The 26,461-nt window shown below is 37.2% G+C and overlaps 1 protein-coding gene across 8 annotated transcripts in view; it reads left to right on the top strand.

Annotated features, from left to right (window-relative positions):
- The window catches only part of NSD3 (nuclear receptor binding SET domain protein 3), a 111,670-nt gene that overhangs the window by 62,101 nt on the left and 23,108 nt on the right, over nt 1–26,461 (top strand). For 5 of the 8 annotated variants that reach the window (XM_015145181.3, XM_015145180.3, XM_015145179.3 and 2 more), the window contains exons 8-15: nt 1,831–1,931; nt 4,061–4,106; nt 6,963–7,093; nt 7,465–7,593; nt 8,235–8,361; nt 17,601–17,798; nt 18,287–18,460; nt 23,444–23,590. In XM_015145181.3, coding sequence (XP_015000667.3) covers nt 1,831–1,931; nt 4,061–4,106; nt 6,963–7,093; nt 7,465–7,593; nt 8,235–8,361; nt 17,601–17,798; nt 18,287–18,460; nt 23,444–23,590 — 1,053 coding nt within the window. Of the gene's footprint in view, nt 1–1,830; nt 1,932–4,060; nt 4,107–4,972; nt 6,214–6,962; nt 7,094–7,464; nt 7,594–8,234; nt 8,362–17,600; nt 17,799–18,286; nt 18,461–23,443; nt 23,591–26,461 lie in introns of those variants that run through there. The other 3 variants (XM_077943439.1, XM_015145182.3, XM_015145183.3) reach the window with 2 other exon arrangements.

The following is a 26,461-nucleotide window of genomic DNA, read 5'->3' as shown; positions in this document are numbered from 1 at the left end:
GGGATTATAGGCAACCGCCACCACGCCTGGCTAATTTTTTGTATTTTTAGTAGAGACAGGGTTTCACCGTGTTAGTCAGGATGGTCTCGATATCCTGACCTCATGATCTGCCCGCCTCGGCCTCCCAAAGTGCTGGGATTACAGGCGTGAGCCACCGCACCCAGCCTTTTCTGTTTTTAAGCAATTCCATTTTCATTTTTGCCCTCCCTAGTAGTATTTGAATATTGACACTTACACTAAAGTATGGATCTCTGGGATCCTCAGGTTGGTCTGGGAGGATAGCATATCTGTTGTCTTAGTAAACATTTTTGTCAGTGTAAGGAGAAGAGTGAGAGTAAAGAAAGGAGCCAACACCTTTATTTGTGATTACTGTAAATCAATTAACCACAGCTCCAAAACAATATATTATTATCAAACTACCCACTCTTTCCCAAAAACAAAACAAAGTAGTGGCATCCCTCATTTTGGCTTTGAACTAAAGTGAGGGAAGTCATTTATACATAGCCAAGAGTAATGAAAGCAGAAAATATAAAGGTTATATGAAAGGCTTTATAGATAGAGCTTCTATCTGATTTTATAGGTCTTAGTGGCTTCTTCCTATGGCAAGCCAGAGGTGACTATGATTTAGGAAGGAATATGTAGGTGGTCCAGGCACTGAAAACATGGAGAACAGCTACATTGCAGGTATCATTCCTCCTCAGGCTCACAGAATGAAATCATTCCTGACTTAGTGTTATTTCAAGTTGTGTTCTTCAATTTCTGTTTTATCCTTTCCAAAAATGGGGTCCATGTGAGTTTTCTTCAATTTGCTTTTAAAGAATTGTACTCTTTGAAAATCTTTTTTTTTTTTTTTTTGAGACGGTGTCTCACTTTGTCACCCAGGCTGGAGTGCAGTGGTGCGATCTCGGCTCACTGCAAGCTCCGCTTCCCGGGTTCATGCCATTCTCCTGCCCCAGCCTCCTGAGTAGCTGGGACTACAGGCGCCCGCCACCACGCCCGGCTCATTTTTTTTTTGTATTTTTAGTAGAGACGGGGTTTCACCGTGTTAGCCAGGATGGTCTCGATCTCCTGACCTCATGATCCACCCGCCTCGGCCTCCGAAAGTGCTGGGATTACAGGCGTGAGCCACCGCGCCCAGCCTAAAAATCTTAATAGTTTGTTTTACCATTTAACATGAAAAGCTTGATAATTTGTTTCAACTAGTTTTCCATGACTAATTATTTCCAAAATATAACAGATCCCTTGATAGTCAAATTAATGATTAGGTTTTGGTCACATTTTTGTGCCTTTCCTGCTTTTCCTGCTTTTGTTATTAATAACAATAGCAAAACTTATATAAGTGCAACAAGCACTGTTAACCATTTTACATATAGAATTAATTAAACTCCTTTGTTAAAATGCAGAATGTGTAGCACTGATTGAATTTTGAGCCAATAATTTCTAATGCCAAGTGGGTAATAAAGTTATTTTTATGCATCCTTCAGTCCCTTCATTCCCTAATTATATTTACCTAAAGATGTTTATGTGCTTTTAAAACTAAACAGTGTCTCTGCTGTTTTAGTTTGACTTTTTAATTTTTAAAAAACCAATCCCCCTTTATTTGTATAGTTTAGGACCCTTTGTGAATCCCAGTCTCAGCTCATCAGCCTTCACAATTTGATCTGTTAAATAATTTATATGCTCCTGAGTATTTAGCAGATTTTAATGACTTTAATTAAAATTCCAAAAGTAATGGGTAAGAAAAGCAAATAATTTGGTCATATCTTAATTACATAGATGTCAAGGTATCCTTAAATGAGTTTTTGTTTGTGTGTTTAAATCATTTCTTAGGCTCAGTAGAAAAGAAGCAACAGAGAAGATCAATTAGAACTCGTTCTGAATCAGAGAAATCCACTGAGGTTGTGCCAAAGAAGAAGATCAAAAAGGAGCAGGTTGGGTTCCTACATGTAGAGAGTTAAAACATTGTATTTGTAAATGTTGTGGCTTACATTCCTGTCTTAAAAGAAAGAGAAACTTTCCCCCACACTGAGTTTCCTTTCTGGACTATCTTATACTTCTGTCCCGGTGGGTTCCAGTGCTCAATTTTAATACAGCCATTCCTGTGATTCTGCTTCAAGCATTTTCACAGAAAACAAGCTTCAGGAGATGGGAAGCCAGTGGTGCAAGACTCTTAAAAAACTCCTTTACATTTATTTAGAAGTTTCTGTTATCAGCAAAATGATTTCGTGTTTTTATGATTTTTATTTGGAACCATCATTGAGTTCCTTTTTTTTTTTTCAAATTTTGATTTTTGGTTTAAGCTGCTGGTATGTATTTTTTTTATTTTTAAACAAATCAATTTAATTTATATTCTTATATTTAAGAAACAGATAATCATAGATGATCTGGTTTTTCTGTTAATATCGCAGATTTTTTGGAATGTTATTTTCCCAGTGGAATATTCGCCTGGTATCAGGTTGTCAGATAAATAATATTTAGGTAAAAAAAGGTGTGTATGGGGGGTTGCATTTTGACTGAAGCATATTAAACCAGTGTAATCAATGTAGTAAGATTCATTTAAATGACCTTTTCAAAGAAAATTTTAGAAGCCATTCTTCTTTAAACTCACAATCAGATTTTTTCTTAATTTTTTTAGTGAAAGGATATCCATTCTTACAGCCTAAACACCTGCTAGTAAACAAAACAAATTCTGAATAGAATTAGTTCCAATAAGTTTTATATTTTTTAAACCATTTAATATGGAAGAATGTGAGCTTTTCTATTTAAAATATTTCCTTCATCATTTTAAACTTCCAAATTTAAATCTAACTTTGTGGGTGCTCTGTGGTATCACCAAGCAAGTGAAACTGTTTTTCCAGAATATTTAACTAAAATTTAAATAGAATACTAATTTGTCATTCATTTATCATATTAACTTTCATATTGCATACTTAGGAAACTATATTCCAAAAAATCTTTCTAAGCTCTTGAAAATCTATAGTATTCATTTCCAGAATGAAGTTGTGATTTTGCCAGCTGGTTCCCAAATTCAGTCTGTGACCAGTCAGTTTAAAACTAATAAGCAGAATGAGTACAAAGAGTGGGACAAATTGTTAATGCCACTGTGTTATAGTTAGTAGTAGAACAATACCAGTGATTGTTTAGAAGATTTTATATTTGTATTACTAATTGTATCTTATAAAAGCGTTTCTGTTGTATGTTTTTTTACCTGTTGTAAAAAAAATAAAATTTTTTTTAAAAAGCTTAGAACAATCCTTAAATATTTACAAAATGTGTTTCAACATTCATATTTCACCACATCTTAAAGAAACATGAAATTCAATTTATAGCTTAAACAGGAACTCCTCCAAACAGCCTCCTTTCTCTAATTCCAATGGTTCAATCCTCAAATTACCACGTGTTTTACATATACATTGGCAGAATAACTTCTGATCTCGCTCTCCTAATGTAGGATCAAGACACTGTTCATAAGACACTCAAGAAAGTGCTTTTGCAATATCACAAACTTATTTTCTTAAGTTTGTACTAGCAGCAAAAGTATTGAGCTTCCAGCTGTATGGAGCCCTGTAGCACTCTCTACAGAGAGGGTCCTGATTCCCAGCAACTTAGCTGTGAGTGCAGGCGCGGAAGGGTCTTAAAGTGGCGTGAGTTACATTAACCTGAGTATCATAGTAAGTAAAAATTTATCCTAACGTCTTTGGGGCGGGAGGGGTTTTTAGCAACATTGGGGCCGGTTGCAGAAACAACCCCTCTCCTGCCTTCCAGACACTGAGGAAAGTATTCTTGTTCTCTTCATATACCAAGGGAATGGTGGGAAAAGTCTTTGCTAGAGAGCATGTGGCTGTGTGTTGTCACTTGATATTCAGCACAGGCAGCTAGGATTTAAACCCTCCCTGATCTTGAGACAGAGAACTTTACCCAGAAGATGGGACTGAGTTCAGATTTCAGATACATTAATCACTCATCATTACTTAGATTGATGAAAAGTATCTTTTCCCTCTGTTAATAATTAAAAGGGAAAAAAATTCTTTGTTAATGCTGTATTTTTCTGTCCAAACAGGTTGAAACAGTTCCTCAGGCTACAGTGAAGACTGGATTACAGAAAGGTGAGTTAGTATTATAATGTTGCTTTGCATTTCCTTGATTAAAACCAATTTTTAAGAATTACTTATTTGTACTCCATGTATTTTTGTCTGTCTCTGTAAATCATTGTTGTTGCTCTTCAGTGTGAAATTGCAGTATTCCCCGGTGTTTGTGTGTGTGTGTGACTTTTAGAGTTGATCTTATTCTGTACCTCCACGTGAAAAGTCTTACTTGTTTTGGTAAATTGGAGAACACCACGTAGACTTGATACTGTTTCCAGCCTTTCTCCATAAGATTCTGGGGTTTCACTGGCTTATAAACTAGGGATGTGACGAATCCACTTTTTTTGGTATTCGACTGAATACCGAATAGTAGCTATTCATGTTTGTCAAACATGGACTATGACAAATCAGACAAGACAAGCTTATTGAAAAAAATCTTGCCACATTTATTTTTACAGTGCTGTAAAATCTTTTTGTAAATTAAAATGATTCATAGCATATTTATGGCCACTATTAGATGACCTTATGTGAATCTATTTGAGATATGCACAAAGTTTAAGAAAGCTTAAACTTATATCTGTATTTTCTGTGTGCAATTTGACTACAGTACAAACTCCATAGCATGATTCGTGCGGTTTTGGTGAGATCAAACTGTATTTAATACCTGTAGTTTACTCTGGGCAAATTGCATTATTTAAAAATAAAATAAAACAACAGCCTCTCTGCATTCTCGGGGAGAAGTCTGCAGCGATGGTCTCCGTGGAGATCCTCAGCAGAACTGAACAGCCTCTCGGAGGGAACACTGCTTGGCGGAGCTCCAAGAAAAGACATCGCGATCGCTGCGAGATTAGGAGGCCTGATTGCGTTGTGTTTCCACCATTCCACAGGGTCGGCGGACCGGGGAGTGCAGGGCTCTGTCAGATTCAGTGACAGCTCCGTCTCCGCAGCGATTGAGGAAACTGTGGACTGAGATTCCTGTACAATTTCATCCCAGAAACTCCAGACTTGTAGTCTCCATGCAAGATTTCTTTGTCGGCGGCTCGATAAACAGTTTCTTTGTTTTCGATTTTGATTTCGCCAATCATCATTATTGGCATTTTCCTGCCTGGTTTCTTCTTCAAGACTCTGAACAATTGCTTTTACAGTCAAATGATTTTTTTTTTCGGTTGGAGCTGGATGGGTACAGCTTAAATCATGGGTCCAGCCTAAAAACCACCATTTAACTTACACTGATCAATTTCAACATGGACTGTTTTTGGTTTTTTGTTTTTAAATAAAGCATCATTAATGCACATCTGCAGGGTTTTGCCAAACAGCCCAAACTGTATACATTACAATCATTAAAAGTTCTTATTTTTTTTTAATATTAGTGCCGTTATCATGGAGAACAGCATGACAGCTGTCTTTGGCAGTCTGTCATTTTTCTAGCATTTTCAGAAACTCATCGGAAATGGCGGTACCTGTGTTTCCCTTCGAAAGCCTCTCAGTACAGCACTCCTGTTCCTCTGTTAAAACTCCTTGTTAATCCAGTGATCTTTTAGGCCAAGGAAATATTTTGTGGTGGTGTTCTGGGTCCATACACCAGCAATGAAGGAGATAGATTTGTGTACTTGTGTTTTTTAATCAGCATTAACATGGGCAGGCACCCTCATTTATAGATGTCAGGAAACATTCAGTGAAAAACTTGTAGAATGGGATGTGATAACGAGGTTCCAGTAATCTGAGCAGTCTAACGAGGCCCACCTCCTCCACCACAGAACGTGGCTATGTTCCAAGTGCTACTCTCACTCAGCCTGTTGCGGATCTTCATGGCCTCAGGAGACTTGTTTCTCCATGGGCTCTTCTGGACTGCACACTTCCACCATAGCTTGCTGGGCTGATCTAGATGTCTGTTTGTTGTATGGAAATTTTGGGGGAAAAAAATCCAAAACACAAACTGTGGGTTGAAATATTAACCGTCTCCTTGGTTCCTTGGTATTCACCGTGCCTGATCTGCACATTTCATCGTGGCTGTTTCTGTATAGCCTATACTGCATTAGCCCAAGAGATTGTTGCTTTGTAACTTTTTGCACTATTGTTTTGGCTGGATTTGTATTACACACAGTTTTAAAAAAAAAATTCCACACTATTCTCTGCCTTTTTTTCCTATTTATTTCTTCCCGCACAAATTCCACATAGAGGCCTTCCCATCCAGCTCTACGTGATTTGGCTGCACTTGAACACTGTCCATTTACAACCCTCAGCAATGTGCCTCCTAAATGGCATGACATATGTAGATGTGCTGCAGCGCTTGTTAATGGTCACAATAAATGCCACTTCACCAAGGAAGTCTCAGATGAACAATTACGAACATCCAAATTTTATTGGGGGGCAATAATCAACTGAATTGCAAAATTCAGGGGAAAATGGCACTATCCGTGTACGAATCGAATACAAATCAAAGATTTGTCACATCCCTAATAAAAACAAGATGGAGATGTCTCTGCAACCATATTTGTAAGCTACACAGTGTGTTGGGTTTTATGTCTTCCCCCTCCAAATTGAATGGTTCTTTGAATTGCTCCAAATCCATCAGCTATCCTGCAATTTTGATAGAATTGATTTTTAGGTTGGAACGTGGGCTCTGTTGACTGAAAATAGCTTTAGAGAGGAGAACTGAATTAAATGTTTTGATAGAGCGGTTGTAAATTAATCAATCACTACCAGGAAGGTCAGAAGTTCTGAAGTTTTGACTCATTACTTCAGTGTTACAAAGAGAGCTGTGCTTTTTCCACACTAAAGATGAGTTTGGGAAAAGAAAATATTCTCCCACACACAAAAAAATTAAAACAAACCTTAAGTACTATTTTAGGATTAATTTCAGTATGTTGTATTAAGGTGCCAGCGAGATTTCAGATTCCTGTAAACCTCTAAAGAAAAGGAGTCGCGCCTCAACTGATGTAGAAATGACTAGTTCAGCATACAGAGACACATCTGACTCCGATTCTAGAGGACTGAGTGACCTGCAGGTAAATATGTGCAAAGGTCTAGACAAAGTGCTCTTTCTTGAACATAATGCTTTTGCCTTATTTATTTGGGGAAATTGGGACATTTTCTGTATACTCATAGAAAAAAAATCACTTTGGTTATTTTGAGCTTCTTAATTCTTTTGCTCTCATGTTATATAACAAAACTATAGTTTGTTTGTAATTTTAACTACAGTTTTTCCCAAAACAGCAGACCTATGATATCTGTGGATTTTGGAAAGAAAGGAAGGAAGAAAGAGGTTGTTGTGTCAAGATCTAATGTTTGAGCAAGTCTTACTAGGATTTTCATAGCATCTTATCTTTGAGGGAATTTTTGTTTTGTTTTTCTTAAAAATGCTATGTTTTCTATGTAGGTAGGCTTTGGAAAGCAAGTAGATAGCCCTTCAGCTACTGCAGATGCAGACGTTTCTGATGTGCAGTCCATGGATTCAAGTTTGTCCAGAAGAGGCACTGGAATGAGTAAGAAGGACACTGTATGTCAGGTAGGCAGGTAACTGGTGTTATGGCTTGAAATAATTGCTATTATATTCTGCCAGTAATAGACTTAACTCCTGTTGAAGAGGGCAATATGTTTCTAAATTATTATGATATTACTTTAAAGCTACAGATCTAAAACCTCTTTCTGGTTCTTTTTTTCCCTTTCTGAGTTGGAATACTTACCCACATGCCAATCTTTAGTGTGATATACTATTATTAATTGGAAGTAAATGGCAGATGACTGACTGAAAAAACTTTCTTAAATTCAAAATTTTAAAGTAATAACTTTCTCAGTGTATTATTACTGTTCTTGAAAAATACTGCTTTGCCCTGTGAAGAAAAGTTAAATATGCAGATCCCAAAGAAGGAATCCCAAAAGATTAAGTATGACCTTAAACTTTATACCATATTGGATCTGGAAATACTGTAATTGTCTAGTTCTCTGGTTTTCAAAGTGAAGGCCAAGGACAAACAACATCAGCATCTTCTGGATATGTATTAGAAATGCACATTCTTGGGGCCCCCACCAGACCTACTGAATCACAATCTGTGGGTGAGGGACCCAGTAATTTGTGTTTAACAAGCCGCCCATGTGGTCCTGATGTTTGCCAAAGTTTGAGACCTACTGCTTTTTGCCATATTACAGATTTGTGAAAGCTCTGGTGACTCTCTGATTCCTTGTGAGGGAGAGTGCTGCAAACACTTTCACCTGGAGTGCCTGGGATTGACATCACTCCCTGATAGCAAGTTCGTCTGCATGGAATGTAAAACCGGTAAGATGACTTATTTTGATAGTCATGAAAAGATGAATGGGATTGTGCCAGGAATGTGCACTGGCAACCTCTCCTAGGACATCTTGTTCCCATCACTTTTATTAGCCCTCCTCTCTTCCCAAAGGTATTTCAACAAATTAAGATTTGGCTTCAAGATTTAAAAAGTAGTTAAATTTCCTCCTACTGGTGCCTTCTACCATAAAGTCTATCAAAGTACCAGGATGAATTTGTGTTTTATCTAAAGAGTTATACAAAGTATTTAATTGAGTTATTTTTCAGATGGGTTTGAGATTTTGGGGGCTCAATAAATTGGTTTAAAGTTCTTTAAGAGACTGGAATAAGTATCAGTGCATAACCACAGTGATTATATTTTTAGTGGAAATTTGGAGCTACTGGAAATCATTTTTTAAACTTGGGATTCACCATTTATTTCTTATCTCACTATACATAGACTACTACCTACCAAAATAATTTGTAGAGAAATAAATATGCTAGTTTATATTTCTTCTCTCTGTAGCTATAATTCTGGTTAATATCGTGGAAAGCAAGTCATAGTTGTTTAATCTGTAACAACATGGCACATAAAAAATAACTGGAGATGAGAGGGACATGCTTCTAGGAACCATGTTGACGTGTTTTTTGTTTTGTTTTGCTTTGTTTTAGCTATGAGGAACTAAAGCCAATTGGATAGCAAGTATACATGATATGCTGACTCTCTGTTATTTTTCCACTCCTTTTCCTTTTATTTTGATTCTTACAGATACTTATCTTTTCTTATTTGATTGTATGCCTCCTAAAATCTTTCAGACAAAAAGTTAGTAATTTTTTTTTTTAAACTGAACACTGACTAAGTGTTAGGTGCTACAAGTACTAAGCATTTTCTCCTGCTATTTCATTTGATCCATGATGAGATAGGTACTATTATGATTTCCATTATACAGAAGGAGAAACTGAGGATTAGAGAGTTTAGTAGCTTCCCCAAAGTCACAGAGATAGCCCATGATGACTCTGGGATTTAAACCCAGGCAGCTGGACTCCAGATTTATATTTTCTTTCTCATGGTCTTCTATTGCCCTGGTGAATAGAATGGACATCACAAGTCATATGTCATATATCCCAATACACAGTCATTCACATACATACACACACATACAAATACACACACACACACATAAAGTAAGCTTTGGAAGCTGCTTAGAACATATAACTTAAAATGTCTCCCTTATAAAATATTTTATTCATCACATTTAGACTCTGCAGTAAAACTTGTGAACAGTTTGCCAACTGGCAGCCCCTGGGTCATATTATCTGCACGTCGTTTTATTTGGCCTTCAGAATGCATTTTCATTTTTGAACATGGATGAAGCATGTAATCCTGGCTCCTCACATTCCCCATTATTCCTTTTTCTAAAACTCAGTCATTCAAGTCACTTGTATATCCTGCCTGGCCCCTCTAAGCATTCACATGTTGTATTAGGGAGCTCCTGCATTGCTATAAAGAAATACCCGAGATTGGGTAATTTATAAAGAAAAGAGGTTTAAATGGCTCACAGTTCTGCAGGCTGTATAGGAAGGATAGTGCCAGTATCTGCTCGGCTTCTGGGAAGGCCTCAGGAAACTTACAATCATGGCAGAAGGCAAAGTGGGAGTAGGCACTTCAAATGGCAAAAGCGGGAGCAAGAAAGAGAGTTGAGGGAGAGGGCCACACATTTTTAAATGACCAGATTTCACAAGCACTCACTCACTGTCGCAAAGACTGCACCAAGCCGTGTGGGATCCACCTCCATGATCCAAACACCTCCCATCAGACCTCACCTTCAGCATTGGGAATTAGATTTCAACAGGAGATTTGCGTGAGGACAAATATCCAAACTATATCAAGTATGCAATCCCTGATTTAAGATATTGATAGGAAGGACCATGTATCTCAGTATTAAAACACTCTTAGGGCTTCTCTCCTAACTCTAGAATCCAGGAGAATTCTACCAACAGAGGCTAGGTTTATTTAATTTGGTACACATCTGTTAGAAAATTTAAGAGGCAAATTTGCTTTAAAAACAGTTAAGTATGGGATGTTGTCAGTGAGAATGAAAAAAACTTTTTTATTAAAAAAAAAAAATTGAGTAGAACAAAGTCAGAGGACTCACATTTCCTCATTTGAAAGTATACTACAAAGCGACAGAAGTCAAAACAGTGTGATACTGGCATAAAGACAGACATACAGACCAATGGCATAGAAAGCCCAGAAATAAGCACTTGCATATATGGTCAAAAGATTTTTGATAAGGGTATGAAGACTAGTCAGTGGAAAAAAAGACAGTCTTTCCAACAAATGATGCTGAAGGAGTTGGATATATGCCTGTAAAAGAACGAAGTTGGACCCTTACCCAACAGCATAAACAAAATTAATTCAAGATGAATCAAAGACCAAGATGTAAGAGCTAAAACTATAAAACTCTTGGAAGAAAACATAGCATAGAGGAAAAGCTTCATGACAATGGATTTGGCAGTGATTTCGTATATATGACACCAAAGGCACAGGCAGCAGAAGGAAAAACAGACAAATTGTACTTCATCAAAATTAAAACTTTTGTACACCAAAGGGTCTTATCAACATAATGTAAAGGCAACCCATAGAATGGGAGAAAATATTTGCAAATTCCATATCTGATAAAGCATTAATACCCAGAATATATAGAGAACGCCTTCAACTCAGCAATAAAAAACTAAACAACTCGAGTCAGGCATGGTGGCCCATGCCTGTAATCTCAGCACTTTGGGAGGCTAAGTCGGGCAGATCACCTGAGGTCAAGAGTTCAAGACCAACCTGACCAACATGGAGAAACCCCATCTCTACTAAAAATACAAAATTAGCCTGGCATGGTGGTGCATGCCTACAATCCCAGCTACTCAGGAGGCTGAGGCAGGAGAATCGCTTGAACCTGGGATGCAGAGGTTGCAGTGAGCTGAGATCATTCCCTTGAACTCCAGCCTGGGCAACAAGAGCAAAACTCCATCTCAAAAAAAAAAAAAAAAAAAAAAACTAAACTAAACAACTCAATTCAAAATTGGGCAAAGATCTTGAGCAGGTAGTTCTCCAAAGAAGATATGCAGATGGCCAATATACACATGAAAGTATGCTCAATATAATGAGTAATCAGGGGGCCAGGCGCAATGGCTCGTGCCTGTAATCCTAGCACATTGGGAAGCCAAAGCAGGTGGATCTCTTTGAGCTCAGGAGTTTGAGACCAGCCTGGGCAACATGGTGAAACTCTGTCTCTATTAAAAAAAAAAAAAAAAAGAGTAATCAGGGAAATGCAAATCAAAGCCACAATGAGATGCCACTTGATACCCATTAGAATGACTAGTATCAAAAAAAAGAAAACAACATGTTGGCTTAACTATGGAGAAATTGGAACCCTTGTGCATTGTTGGTGGGAATATAAAATGGTATAGTGGCTGTTGAAAACCCGATGACGGTTTCTTAAAAAATTAAACAGAGTAACAAATGATCAAGCAATTTCACTCGGGGTATATACCCAAAAGAACTGAAAGAAGGGGCCAGGCGTAGTGTCTCACGCCTGTAATCCAAGGATTTTGGGAGGCCAAGATGAGCGGATTGTTTGAGTCCAGGAGTTCTAGACCAGCCTGGGCAACATGGTAAAACCTCATCTCTACCAAAAATTAAAAAAAAAAATTTAAAAAAAATTAGCCTAGCACATGTCCATAGTCCCAAATACTCAGGAGGCTGAGGTGAGAGAATCACCTGAGCCCAGGAAGTCAAGACTGCAGTGAACTGTAATTACATCACTCCATTCCAGCCTGGGCAACCAGAGTGAGACTCTCTCTCTTAAAAAGAAAAAAAAAAAAAAAAGGACTCCAACAGATAATTGTACTTTCATATTCTTAGCAACATTATTCACAGTAGTCAAAAGGTAGAAACAATCCAAATGTCCATTGATGGATGAATAAACAAAATGTAGTATGTACCTACAATGGAATATTATTCAGCCTTAAAAAGAAATTCTGATACATGCCATAGCATGGATGAACCTTAAGGACTTTATGCTGAGTGAAATAAGCCAGGTATAAAAGGCCAACAAATATTGTATGATTCCATTTATATAAATTACTTGGAATAGTCAAATTCTTAGAATAGTAGTCACCAGGGTTGTGGGGGAGGGTGAGATGAGGAGTTCTTTTAATGGGTACGGAGTTTCAGTGTGGGATGATGAAAATGTTCTGGAGACAGTGCTAACAATGTGAATGTACTTAATGCTACTGAACCATACACTTAAAAATGGTTGAAGTGTTACATTTTATGTTATATATATTTTACCACAATTATTTTTTAAAAATTAAGTGCTTTTAATTTACTTATGACATGAAAATTAGTTTGGTACCTATTTGGTACACTTCTAACATATTAGAAGTGAGAACTCTGATTCTTCAAACCATTGTTTTAGGTCATTTAGGCAGTTTTCCTTTGTTTACAAAAGATAAACACTTCACATGTAAGAAGTATTGCAGATACCTACCTAATATGTTCTTATACTACCACTTTCTATTATTTAAGACAAATGTGATTTCTAGAAAGAAAGCATTTTTATTTGCCCTTTTGAATAAAATGTACAATAGAATAAGGCTCCAAAAAGAGTTCTGTAATAGGTAGTTTTACTTATTCTTTTTTTCCCCACTTCCCCTGTGGTCTTTGACTCTGGACTGATGGACTGACTTCTTTTTTTTGGTCCCATTGCCCAGGCTGAAGTGCAGTGGTGCAATCTCAGCTCCCTGCAGCCTCGACCTCCCAGGCTCAGGTGATCTTCCCACCCCAGCCTCCCGATTAGCTATGGGGACTACAGGCACGCACCACCATGCCCAGCTAGCTTTTTAATTAATTATTTATTTATTTATTTTTGAGACAAATTTTTGCTGTGTCGCCCTGGCTGGAGTGCAGTGGCGCAATCTCAGCTCACTGCAACCTCCACCTCCCAGGTTCAAGTGATTCTTGTGCCTCAGCCTCCCGAGTAGCTGGGCTTACAGGCACACACCACCACATCCGACTAATTTTTGTATTTTTAGTACAGCCAGGGTTTTCCCATGTTGGCCAGGCTAGCCTCGAACTCCTGACCTCAAGTGATACACCTGCCTTGGCCTCCTAAAGTGCTGGGATTACAGGTGTTAGCCACTGTGCCCAGCCTCCAGCTATTTTTTTGTACGGTTTTGTTTGTTTGTTTTTTGTTTTTTAGGTAGAGAGTTTTTACCATCTTTACCAGGCTGGTCTTGAACTCCCAGACTCAAGCAGTGCACCCACTTGGCCTCCCAAAGTGCTGGGATTACAGGCGTGAGTCACTGTGCCTCACTCCTCACTGACTTATTCTTAATGAAGGCCATTTCCTAGTGAAAAGGAAGAGTATGGAAAGCACTCACATGTTAGAGCTCTAACCTAAGTCTTAAAAGAGTTTGATAGTTCAGCTCTCTGTTAGCATAACACTTGCACTAGTTTTAACTATTTTCATTTATATTAGGCTTATTTTGATCATTACATAAATGAAGTCTTATTTTATATTTTCTTGAGACAGTTCTTGTTCTGTCGCCCAGGCTGGAGTGCAGGGGCATGATCATAGCTCACTGCAGCCTCGACCTACCGGGCTCAATCCTCCCACCTCAGCCTCCTGAGTAGGTAGAACCACAGGCACATACCACCACACCTGGCTTATTTTTTAAATTTTTTTTTAGAGATGGGGTCTTACTGTGTTGCCCAGGCTGGTCTTGAACTCCTGGGCTCAAGTGATCCTCCCACCTTGGCCTCCCAAAGCACTGGGATTACAGGCATGAGCCACCGTGACCATCTGAAGTCCTATTTTATTCTTACAGAGAGTAGTTTATGCATTAAGCAAATGTGTGAAGTCAAACTTCCTACCTTTCAAATATATTTTTTTAATTTTTAAAACTTTTAAAAGTTATTTTAAAAATATAATTACCTTCATATCTATATACATGGTAAAATGTACTTTATTGGCCTTAACCATGTGGTGAAAAAATGTACTTTGAAATTACGTCTATACAATGGGACCAAAACAAAACCCCACCTTACTGTACTTTATTTCTGCAAGACAATTTAAAAAGTGAACATCACAGTTTTAACTACTCATTTTAAAGAACTTTTATAATTCAGCCAATTTGTAAAGATTAGGTACTTCCAGAATCAAAGAACAATAATGCAGTTCACCTAACTTTCTGTAAAAAAACAAAACTATTCCTTATATTTTTTCCTTCAGATTTTGAATAGGCATTATAAGAAAAGTGGACAAAAGACTTGAACATTTTCAAAAGATGATATCCAGATGACCAATAAACATTTGACAAGTTTGTTGTTATAATTTGCAGTTCTTTGCTTAAAGTTAAACATTTCTTTCTGTATATTTATTGACTCTTGTGAATTATCTGTTTATGTGTCTTATCCATTTATGTTTTGTGGTGTTAAAAGTGTTCTTATCATTCGTTAATATTTTAAATTTATTTCTAATTACACAAGTAAAACATAACCACATTGTTTTGAAAATATTATAATTACTGTTCTTGCTGATGTCACCCTTGATCATCAGTCTTAATCCTAGGCCCTTACTTAATTCCAGTCCCGACAACCATTGTCAGTTTGATGTGTAGCCCTATAAACCTTTGTGTGTGTCTGTGTGTGTGTTGTAATATAAATGTATCATACCATTGTTCTGCCGGAGCTCTTTTTATGTCAATACAGATGCATTCTATTTAATGGCTGCATAGTGCCCTAGTACACATATATTCATAGTTTATTTAACTCTTCCCCTGTCGAAGGACACTTGAGTTACTTTCAGTTGTTTGCAATTACAAACAATGTTTCAGGCAACATCCTTTAACATTTACTCTCAGTCTTCCCCAATGTAGTTATTGAGAAATTGAATTTCTAGGCAGAAAGTGAATGTACTTTCATTTTAATGACTATTGCCCAGTTGCCTTCTAAGGTAGCTCATTCCAACTTAAACTTCTACCAGCCCCTTACACCCTTATCAATAATTGGTATTATCACTGTAGTCCCAATTTCTCTGGATTCTGGGGCATGAGAATCACTTGAACCCAGGCGGCGAAGGTTGCAGTGAGCCAAGATCACATGACTGTACTCCAGCCTGGGCGACAGAGCAAGACTCTGTCTCAAATAAAATAATAGGTATTATTAAACTCTTTTAAGTTTTTTTCTGTTTGTTTGTTTGTTTTGTTTATTTTGAGATGGAGTCTCACTCTGTTGCCCAGACTGGAGTGCAGTGGCATGATCTTGGCTCACTGCAAGTTCTGCCTCCCGGGTTCATGCCATTCTCCTGCCTCGGCCTCCCGAGTAGCTGGGACTACAGGTGGCTGCCGCCACGCCCGGCTAATTTTTTTGTATTTTTAGTAGAGACGGGGTTTCACCATGTTACCCAAGATGGTCTTGATCTGACCTCGTAATCCACCTGCCTTGGTCTCCCAAAGTGTTGGGATTACAGGCGTGAGCCACCGCGCCTGGCTGTTTTTTTTCTGTTTTATAACCGGTTTCAGTTATCATTTATCTGATTACTAGTGAAGATGAACATATTTTAATTTTCTTTTGGCTATTTGTCTTTCTGTGAATTGCCTGTTTACATCCTCTGCCCACTTTTACATTAGTCTGCTGTGGTTTTTTTCTATATTGATTTGTAGTTTGTAAGTCTTATTCCATTATCTTTGCTTATATATGTTGTGTGCATTTTCTCCATATGTAAACTGTTTATACGACAAAACATAATCTTTTGTCATTTTTGTTGCATGTTTCCCTATATCTGTTTGTCTTTTACTTGTTTCTTCTTTTTTTCCTGTTTAGTTTTTTCATATTTGGCATTATTTTCTTCCTTGAATGTCTGACGTATTCACCAGTGGAGCTATCTGGGCCTAAAATTTTTTTTGTTGAAAGATTTCCAATTATAGTTTCAATTTCTTTTAATAGTTTACAGAACTATTCATACGTCCTGTTTGTTTTTGTGCCAGTGTTGGTAAGTTCTTTTTTTCTAGGAATCTGTCTATTCATCTAAATTTTCAAATTTATTAGCAAAAATATAGTGATATCCTTTTACTATCTTTTTAATGTTTGTAGGATTTGTAGTGATGTTCCATTTTTCATTTCTGATATTAATATTAGGACCTTTCTCCTTTTTTTTTATTCTTACCAGAGGTAATCAATTTTATTACTCTTTTTTTTTTTTTTTTTGAGACGGAGTCTCGCTCTGTCGCCCAGGCTGGAGTGCAGTGGCCGGATCTCAGCTCACTGCAAGCTCCGCCTCCCGGGTTTACACCATTCTCCTGCCTCAGCTTCCCAAGTAGCTGGGACTACAGGTGCCCACCACCTCGCCCGGCTAGTTTTTTGTATTTTTTAGTAGAGATGGGGTTTCACCGTGTTAGCCAGGATGGTCTTGATCTCCTGACCTCGTGATCCGCCCGTCTCGGCCTCCCAAAGTGCTGGGATTACAGGCTTGAGCCACCGCGCCCGGCCAATTTTATTATTCTTTTTCAAAGAACTAGGTTTTGTTAATTCTCCCTAGCGAATGTTGATTTCACTTCATTCTTGACGAATATTTTTACTGGGTATAGAATTCTGGTTTGGTAATTATTTTCTTTCAGCCCTTTGAAGATAGCATTCTATTGCTTTTTGGCTTCCCTTTTTCTCTTTCAGTCAGCTCTGTTTGAAAGTAATTGTCTTTTTTTTGTGGATAATTTGAATATTTTCTTTGTCCTTGATTTTCTGTAGTTCAAATAAGATATTTCTAGCTGTAATTTTCTTTTTTATTAGGATTGTGAGTTTTCATTTTATGCATATTTTGTACATAGAAATAATCAGTGATTATCTAATGCAATCTGTCTTTCCTTTGGTAATTTATTTATTCTATGTGGGGAAGACTTTGCTGCTGTCTGCTACGAGATGTTAAACTCTGTTCTGGCTTTTCTGTGGAATCAGTTTTGGAGATCTAAATTGTTTTTAGTATTCTGTCTCCAAATTGATAATCAAATATTCTAGCAAAATTTAAAACATAATTTGAATTTAGCATTTATTTTAAGTGCTTTTTTGTGCATTAAATTCTTAAATATAGTATTAGAGTCTGTTTTAGGAGTAGCTGTTTGATGTCTATAGCTGCTTCTACTTGAATATGCTTTAGTCAATTTTATTTGATTTATATTCCTCACCAATTTTACAGGGCAGCACCCATGTTTCTCGTGTAAAGTGTCTGGTAAAGATGTGAAGCGTTGTTCTGTTGGTGCTTGTGGGAAATTTTATCATGAAGCCTGTGTCCGCAAATTCCCCACTGCCATCTTTGAATCAAAAGGATTCCGCTGTCCTCAGCACTGCTGCTCTGCCTGCTCTATGGAGAAAGATATCCACAAAGCAAGTAAAGGTAAAACAGCTGAAGAAGAGACAAAGATTTTTGTTTTAAGTGCAGTGGCAAATAACATTATCAGGTATATATTACAAACAACATAGGGCATTCTCCTTCTGTGTATCTCTCGCTTTAACAGTTCAGCCACAGTACATACACAGTACATGTTAAGTAGAGATTACATTCTAAATTCAGACCATGAGAAGAAAATTCCATGTGTTCAAAATACCCTTGAAAGTCCTTCAGGTAGGTGCCATATTGGATACCACCGTCTCTACAGCATTGGAACAAATAATTTTTTCTTTGGACGATCGCTAAGTGACTATTAGGCTTACATTTAGGGGCCATATGGCATAGGATGACAGAGCCAGACTAGGGAAGAAAAAATGCTTTATATCTACTGTAACTAGCATCTCATTGGGACCCAAAAAAGTCCAACTCCAAAAACTTCTTTTTATGTCCCGCGGATGCCTTATTAGATTCCTTTTTGACTTGTCTTTAAACAGGCCGCATGATGAGATGTTTGAGATGTCCAGTTGCCTATCACTCTGGAGATGCTTGCATTGCGGCTGGAAGCATGTTAGTATCCTCCTACATTCTCATCTGTAGTAATCATTCCAAACGGAGCAGTAATTCTTCTGCTGCTGTAAATGTAGGCTTTTGTTTCGTTTGTGCCAGAGGTGAGTGTCTAACTTTTCTCTTCATTTATTTTTGAGATCATTGGCATATTTCTTCATTAACATAGAGTCTCAGCATTGGGAAAGAACTCAGGCCATCTAGTAGAATCTTCTACCCAGTGCAGAATTCCACTGTAATATATCCCTGAGAGAGATGAACATTCCAGTAACTTTTATAATGCTAGATGTCCAAAGTGTTAGAATAGTAATTCTTCCATAAGTTAAGCTAAAATCTGCATTTCTAAAAATAACAGAATTATAGTTAAGTTCTTAGTTTTTCTGTTTGGAGCATTAAAAGATTAATCTTTTCCCTTCTGCAAACAACTCTTCTATTCAAAGCAGATCCTTCCCATGTTATAATCTTAAACCAGAACTTTCAACTGATTGAGATTTCACTTGGAAGGCAAGACCAGCACATCTATTTTTCAGTTGTTTGTGTTGTATTTTATCCTAATGTTTTGATCTGGCATTGAGGAGGGCCTGATGGGACACAGCCAAGGCAGCATATGTGGTGGTGTTAGTTCAGAGCCAGCCATGTGGGCTTTCTTAAAGCCAGCTGTTGATGTTTAAGTATGCCAAGAGATTGATCAACTAAAAACAATACTGTAGCCCTACAGGGGTCAGTGAACCTGGGTTCTTGATAAATATAAAATGAAACTTCTTTAGTTGAATGTTATACAGAATATCTGGCTTTATCTCAGCCATATTATAATAAAACTTTTTTGGTACTTAGTAAGTATTATAAAAACCAACTAATATCCCTAAATATTGCTTTCATTTTGTTTTTAAGTGCAAAGTTTTCTGACCTTCCCTCTGTCTGAACTATTCTCAAGGCCTCTAAGGCCCATGATGGTTGTTAGATTCTATTTAGACCATACCGAAGATGAAAGTAGTTTTTGTTTGGTTGGTTGGTTTTGCTTTAGGGGACAGTTATTTTAATTTGGTGAAAGTACTATAACAACTTTTAAAAATAGAATTTAGGTAGTATGATAGATCTTAGGTGGTTTTGCTTTTGTATCTCATTATGAAAACATTACTTGGAGGTAGGCAGTAAAAGATTAAATAAATCGTAGTCCTTTGTGGAGTAGCTAGCGGGGTCTGTAGTAGACACTACTTTCTGTTTGCCTGCTTTATAAGCACATGTGACTGTCTGCCTTTGGAGCAGGAAGTACTGTGTCTTTCTTAACTACAGCAGTGTCAAATGTATCCTGCTCTGAAACCTGGCTGGTATCATGGAGGAGTAGGTCTGAAATGTTTCCTGCCATATGGTAACAGGTGGGCAAATAATAAATAAAAAGGTGTTACTCATTGCCTTTCCTATCTCTGCATTCCTAAGAAAGTGATGATTAGAAAAAATCATTGTATTATCAGTCGAATATTTAGCTTTAGAGTCTTTTAAACGGATGAGTGGCAGTGATAACATAAAGTCATTCTTATTGCTTTGCAAACTGTGTGCTACCATTGCTGGGCACTGACATTTCCTGTCAGTGTATAAGCATGTATGATTTAGCCTGCATTTTAATATCAAGTTTATAACTATTATGTTGGCTTATGTTGGGGCACATTCTGAATCAAATGCCATCAGTAGATTAATCAATATTCTCTTTTGCTCTACTTCATTCAATAATTGGGATACCTTTAAAATAGGTATTTTCAGGCTGGGCACAGTAGTTCACGCCTGTAATCCCAACACTTGGGAGGCTGAGGCAGGAGGATTGCTTAAGGCCAGGAGTTCAGGACCGGTCTGGGCAACATAACAAGACCCCATCTCTACAAAAAATAAAGGAATTAGCCAAGCATGGTGGTGTGTGCCTGTAGTCCCAGCTACTCAGAGGCTGAGGAGGGAGGATCACTTGAACCCAGGAGTTCAAGACTGCAGTGAATTGTGAAACAAAATACAGTATTTTCAATTTAGGACACCTAGAAAATTGTACGCTTATAGAAACTCTAGCCATTTTGTTAAATTTAACTTATATAACTTGATTAAAATTCTGAGAATAATGTCAGTGGAGGGAAAACCCATGTTTAACAACAGAATCAGTATTTACATCTTAATAATTTGACAGTTATTCTGGAATATTTACTGAATTTAAATGCCTATTTAAGCAAAATTATTTAATTCCCACATATTTAACTGTGAGACTTTGTATGGTAAACATAACCTTCATTTTATTTTTTAGCATTTGACAAAGACTTACTCTAAATAGATCAGATGTTGGGAAGGCTTAAATCAAAAGTCTTTCACAAGTAAATAATATGTGTTCTTTTATAAATATTTATAAAGGTCACCTTTTTAAAGGAGACATAACTGTAATAAATCCACACACAGAAGGGAGCACTTTAGTCATTTATGTTTGGGTATTAGAAAACTTAGCTTGTTTTGCTTGTTTCTTGCCTCATACAGAATTTTTCCCTTCACATAGATTTTCTCTTAGTTCTTGGTTATTGGGTGTTTAGAATCATTAAACTATTTCTTAAGGACTACAATGTCTGGCAGTATTTTTCAAAATGTTTCAGGGTTTGAGGAACATCACTCCTCTTCCACATGCCACCTAATTGTGGATTCACAAGAAGCATGCAGACATTTTTCAGTATAGTGCTTATTCTTTAGCATCTCCTTTCATCTTAGAGGCTGGGTAAATTGAGTTACTTAGCATTCTATGCCTTTCTTTGTAATGGTACTTTTAAATGGGTAATGTAGGCTGGAGTTTTCTTTTCATTTTAACAGTAAATAATAGCAATTTATTTTGCATATGTAAGTCTAACTTTACTAAACACTATCTGAATGAATTGCCACAGTTTCCCTAAGAAGTTCTCTCTCCATGGTATACAGGTGAGAACACTGAAACCCAGATTAAATAATTTACCTAATGTCACACAAGTTAAATGGAGGGACCAGCATTTGTACTTGATCCTTCTTATTTCAAAGCCCATATTCTTTTACACTACACCATCTCCTTCTATTAAATGTATGAAATGTATGAAGTTCATTTCAACATTATATAACTTTTTTTTTTGAGACGGAGTTTTGCTCTTTTTGCCCAGGCAAAAAGATCTCAGCTCACTGCAACCTCTGCCTTCTGGGTTCAAGCGATTCTCCTGCCTCAGCCTCCCAAGTAGCTGGGATTACAGGCGTGCACCACCACACCTGGCTAATTCTTTTGTATTTGTAGTAGAGACTGGGTTTTTCCATGTTGGTCAGGCTGGTCTTGAACTCCCGACCTCAGGTGATCCGCCTGTCTTGGCCTCCCAAAGTGCTGGGATTACAGGTGTGAGCCACTGTGCCCGGCCTATATAACTTTTATTAGAAGATTCTGGCTGAGCACCATGGCTCATGCCTGTAATTCCAACATTTTGAGAGGCAGAGGTGGGAGGATTGCTTGAGCCCAGGAATTCAAGATCAGCCTGGGCAACATAGCAAGACCTCGTCTCTACAAAAAAATCAAAAACGTAGCCAGGCATAGTGACAAACGCCTGTAGTCCTAGCTACTTGGGAGGTTGAGGTGGTAGGATCACTTGAGCCCAGGAGGTCGAGGCTGCAGTGAGCTGTGATCGCGCCACTGGACTCCAGCCTGGGTAACAGCGTGAGACCCTGTCTCAAAAAAAAAAAACAAAAAGAAGACTGTCATATTGTTAGTAATTTCAAGTTCCATTCTGTTATTTAGGCCAGAGATATTTCTTGAATTTGTCTCAGTGTAGAGTATTAAGATAATGCCCACAGAGAAAAGTAAATGGTAATTTCCCTCCCCTTCAAAATGATCTCTAAATAAAACTGCTGCCATAATTTGTATTGTAAAATCCTACATCGTTATACATTCATGCAGTAGCCAAGATATAGGATAGAGAAATGTCCCCTGGTCTCATAGTTGCCTAGGTTTAGGAGTGGCTTGTAGCTACATCATGAACTAACTGGGGGAGGGGGAAGGCAAAGAAGAGGGAACCACAGGTAGCTTTAGTGTTTTCCTCCAAGTAGCATAGCTATAATTGGTAGATCAAAAGGATTGATTTTATTAACCCTTTATATCGTCTCAGGGAAAATATGAAAATGTTTGCATTACCTCAGTAAAGTTCAGGAAATTATGGCTCCTTTAAAATCATGTACCAGACCTGGCACAGTGGCTCATGCCTGTAATCCCAACATTTTGGAAGGCCAAGATGGGAGGATTACTTAAGGCCAGAAGTTAGAGACCAGCCTGGGCACAGAAGCTATTATAGACCCCATCTCTATAAAAAATTTAAAAATTATCCTGGTGTGGTGGCATGTACTTATCTGTAGTCCCAGCTACTCGGGAGGCTGAGGCCAGAGGATTGCTAGAGCCCAGAAATTCAAAGGTGCAATGAGCCATGATCACACTACTACCCTCCAGCCTGGGTGACAGAGCAAGACTCTGTCTCAAAAAAAGATAAAATATAATATAAAGTGAAATAAAACATGTACCATATTGATAGAGAAGAGTTTCACTATCTGGCAGAGAAAGTTAGGATTTCTTTGAGTGTTTCTGAAGATATGAATAGAAAAAAGGAGAGACTTCCATTCTACCTTAAAGTGCTACTTGTTATATTGAAGGTAGATCAGGGTCTACTTATGTAAATGATTCTTGTTTCAATCTCATTACATGATATATAATATCCTTTTGTTCTTTGGGTTGTCATCATTGTACATCCAAATATGAAGCAGTGTAGCTTTGTTTTCCCTAAGGGGTTTTCTGTATGATGTCAAGTGTTTATATCTTCAAATTATTTGAAGTTTTCTTCTGCAGAATATAGGTTTCTATAATATATAGGGAAAAGGAATTGAGTAGTTCAGACTCCCTTTGAAAACTATAGAAAACCTTTCTGTCAGATCTTTCTTTTTTCTTCATATTCTCATTTTCGCCCTCCCCACCCCAACTTTGAAGCATACATAATAGGTGTTGGTTTATTTTTTCCTCATGGAATCATGGGTAGTTTCATTGCAGCTCATCTCTTTCTGTTTGTTTCGTATAGGGCTGATAGTTCAGGACCATTCAGACCCCATGTTCAGTTCATATGCCTATAAGTCCCACTATCTACTGAATGAATCAAATCGTGCTGAGTTGATGAAATTACCTATGATTCCTTCTTCGTCAGCTTCCAAAAAGAAATGTGAGAAAGGTAATAATCAAAATAGTTTCTCTTGCTTTTATTTTTGCATTTCCTATTTTTTTCTCTTTCAATGTAGGGGGGAAATGTATGCCTGTCAAGCACCATCTGTTGCTTTTGGTAAATTCTGCCTTGGTGGTTGTGATTGTGTCTTCATATGGCTGCACAATTATTAAAAAGGGCTTAAAATAATTCCATTATTGCAAATTTTTACTTATTCTTCCCTTGAATAAATTTTCACACATTCCATATTTACAAGTTATTAAAATAGAAAGACTAGGATTTTGGTCAGTATAAATATAGAACAATATTCTAAATGTTCCTTCTCTTTTTCCTGGTGTGAAACTATCATTCAAGTTGGAATAGAAAAGATAGGGTATAATTTGTTACTAACTTTCAACTAATAAGGTAGGTTGTTAAAAGAGGGAAACTAAGATACTGATACTTAAAAGTTTGCTTTTAGAATATGTTCTGTCATTGTGCTCTTAAATGTTCGGTTAAGATGCTATGAAAAGTAGTTGCCCTTCCCTTAGGAGACATTGGTAGGAAGCTGGTGGGGGAGAATACCCCTAATGCTGGATGCTGGAAGGCAGCCCAGCTGAATTGCTGATGGATAATTATCCACACAGTACCAAGAGCTAAATGGATACTTGTATTCTCCCAGTTAATTTAACCTATGGAAGAAAACTTTATATTGTGTTTAGTTTCCATAATCCTACCTGTTATAAAAATGATTTAACAATGATGTATTATTTGGGGAATTATTATCCCATAGGGAAAAATAAATGAGCTTGAAAGATGAGGGCCTTTTCCTGTGTACATTCCCATTATGATCTGGGGCCAAGTTCAGAATCTTTAAAGAAAACTTCATTCATAACTAATATACCATACACACACACACACACACACACACACACACACACACACACACTAGGTGTATTTGAAATGGGCTTTAAAAAAATTCTTTGTGTTGCCTGTTTGATGTATCTTTGCTCTTTGTCAGACATCTGAAGTGGCAACTCATGACTAAAAGTGCGACTCAGCAAGTCGATTGGAACATATTAGAAGTATTGGAGAGAGTACTGGCTTTTTTGTCTGTTTTCCCCAGTCAGATTATATCACTTTATTGATAATACTGCCTGCTTTCAAAACAAAAAATGAACATAGGTTTGACTTACTCCATAATTATTCTGCCTGAGACATTTTAGGAAATGCTTTATATTCGTGCTGGTACCTATATAAAATTAGATTAATTCAATTGTTGCTTACTTTGTTTTCAGTACTCAGTATTAACTTTGACATGAATTGAAATTATTTTGAGCCCTCTGTTTGCTTAACTTGAACCATATCTCACTTCTCTTGTATCCCAGTTTTCTTGCATAGCACCAAAGTGGACCATTCATTTTTTTTTTTATTTCCCTTGTGTATTTTAATCATCTTTATCATGACAATTTTCTCTGATGATTCTGGCTCTGTATTTCCTCTGAAATAAGACTTAAAATTAAGAACTATTCCATAATGTTAAAAATGACCAGCCTGACTTTTCTACGTCAGTGCTAATAATCACATGTCCTCTAAAGCTGTTTGCAGACTTTTCTCCCTACTGGTCATTCCTTTCTGATGGAAAAAAAAAATGAATAATCTCATTTTACTTTAAATTTATAGATGAATTCCCTACCTAAGTTTAGAGCACTTGGGCATCTGATCTCTAGGTTGGTAAACTGAACCAGTTAATCCATATTGAGATGTAGTCCCAGAAAAAAAAATCTTGATGGTTGAAGTAAAAGCTTTTAAGCAGAGGAAATATAGTAATTTAATTCATCATGGGTTGTATATGGATTTTCTTTTTGTTTTTATGTTAATCAGAAGTTTGAAAATCTATAGGAAGACAAGATTTTCTGGAAAATTGGTAGCAAGCCCTCAGAAGGTTGGAGCATGTGATTTGATAAAGTTGCATAGAGGGCTCTTACCCTTTTGCTTATGAGACTTTAAATCTCGGTACACTCATGGGTTATAGACCTGATTTTCCAATGAAAAGATCAGTTTTTTTCAATAAATATTTGTCTTTATTATATTTCATCTTCAGTGGTTAACAACATTCTCTGTCACGTATTGAAATACATATTAGAAATACCTAATTTCCTCCCAGAATTTCATATTTCTTAGCATTTACAACTATTTTGTTTGCCACACCTATTTTGGTCTCAATCCAGAGAGTATTTTGTGTATCTAAAAGGAAGGAGTTTTGACAGGGAACTTGGAGTGAGCCCCTTGCATATGGTACTTCATTCTATACTGATAACTACTTAATTTTATGCTATAAAGCAGTGGTTCTCAATATGAAGTCAGAAGAGATGTAAACAAAATTTTTGAACTATGTTTAATATTTCAGAAAATCTAACAGAATTACACATTTGTACAGAATCAGGCTGCATGAGTTTTTTAAATTTGGCTATGATTTAACAATTTAATGTGATAATACTAGTTTTGTTATTGGGATCAGAATCTCTGATTAGCAGTTATATATTTCTTTGGTTAATAAAAATTGGAGAAATTGTTACTTTTAAAATGCAGATTTTGGCCAGGCATGGTGGCTCACGCCTGTAATCCCAGTGCTTTGGGAGGCTGAGGCAGGAGGATTGCTTGAGGCCAGGAGTTCAAGACCAGCCTGGGCAAGATAGTGAGAGCCCGTCTCAAAATATATTCTCTGTATATATATAGAGAGAATACACACACACACACACACACACACACACACACACACACACACACACACACAGAGGTTTTTTGGTTGTTGATAAAATACTTGAAATTATGTGGGTTCATGAGGAGGGAAAAGGGAATCCTTGGTGATGAAAAAGTTGCAAACCACTGCTGTATAGC

Source organism: Macaca mulatta, chromosome 8, assembly GCF_049350105.2.
Source record: "Macaca mulatta isolate MMU2019108-1 chromosome 8, T2T-MMU8v2.0, whole genome shotgun sequence".
Lineage (NCBI taxonomy): Eukaryota > Metazoa > Chordata > Mammalia > Primates > Cercopithecidae > Macaca > Macaca mulatta.
Note: the sequence above shows the minus strand (reverse complement) of the source record. Positions and strands in the feature narration are given on the sequence as shown.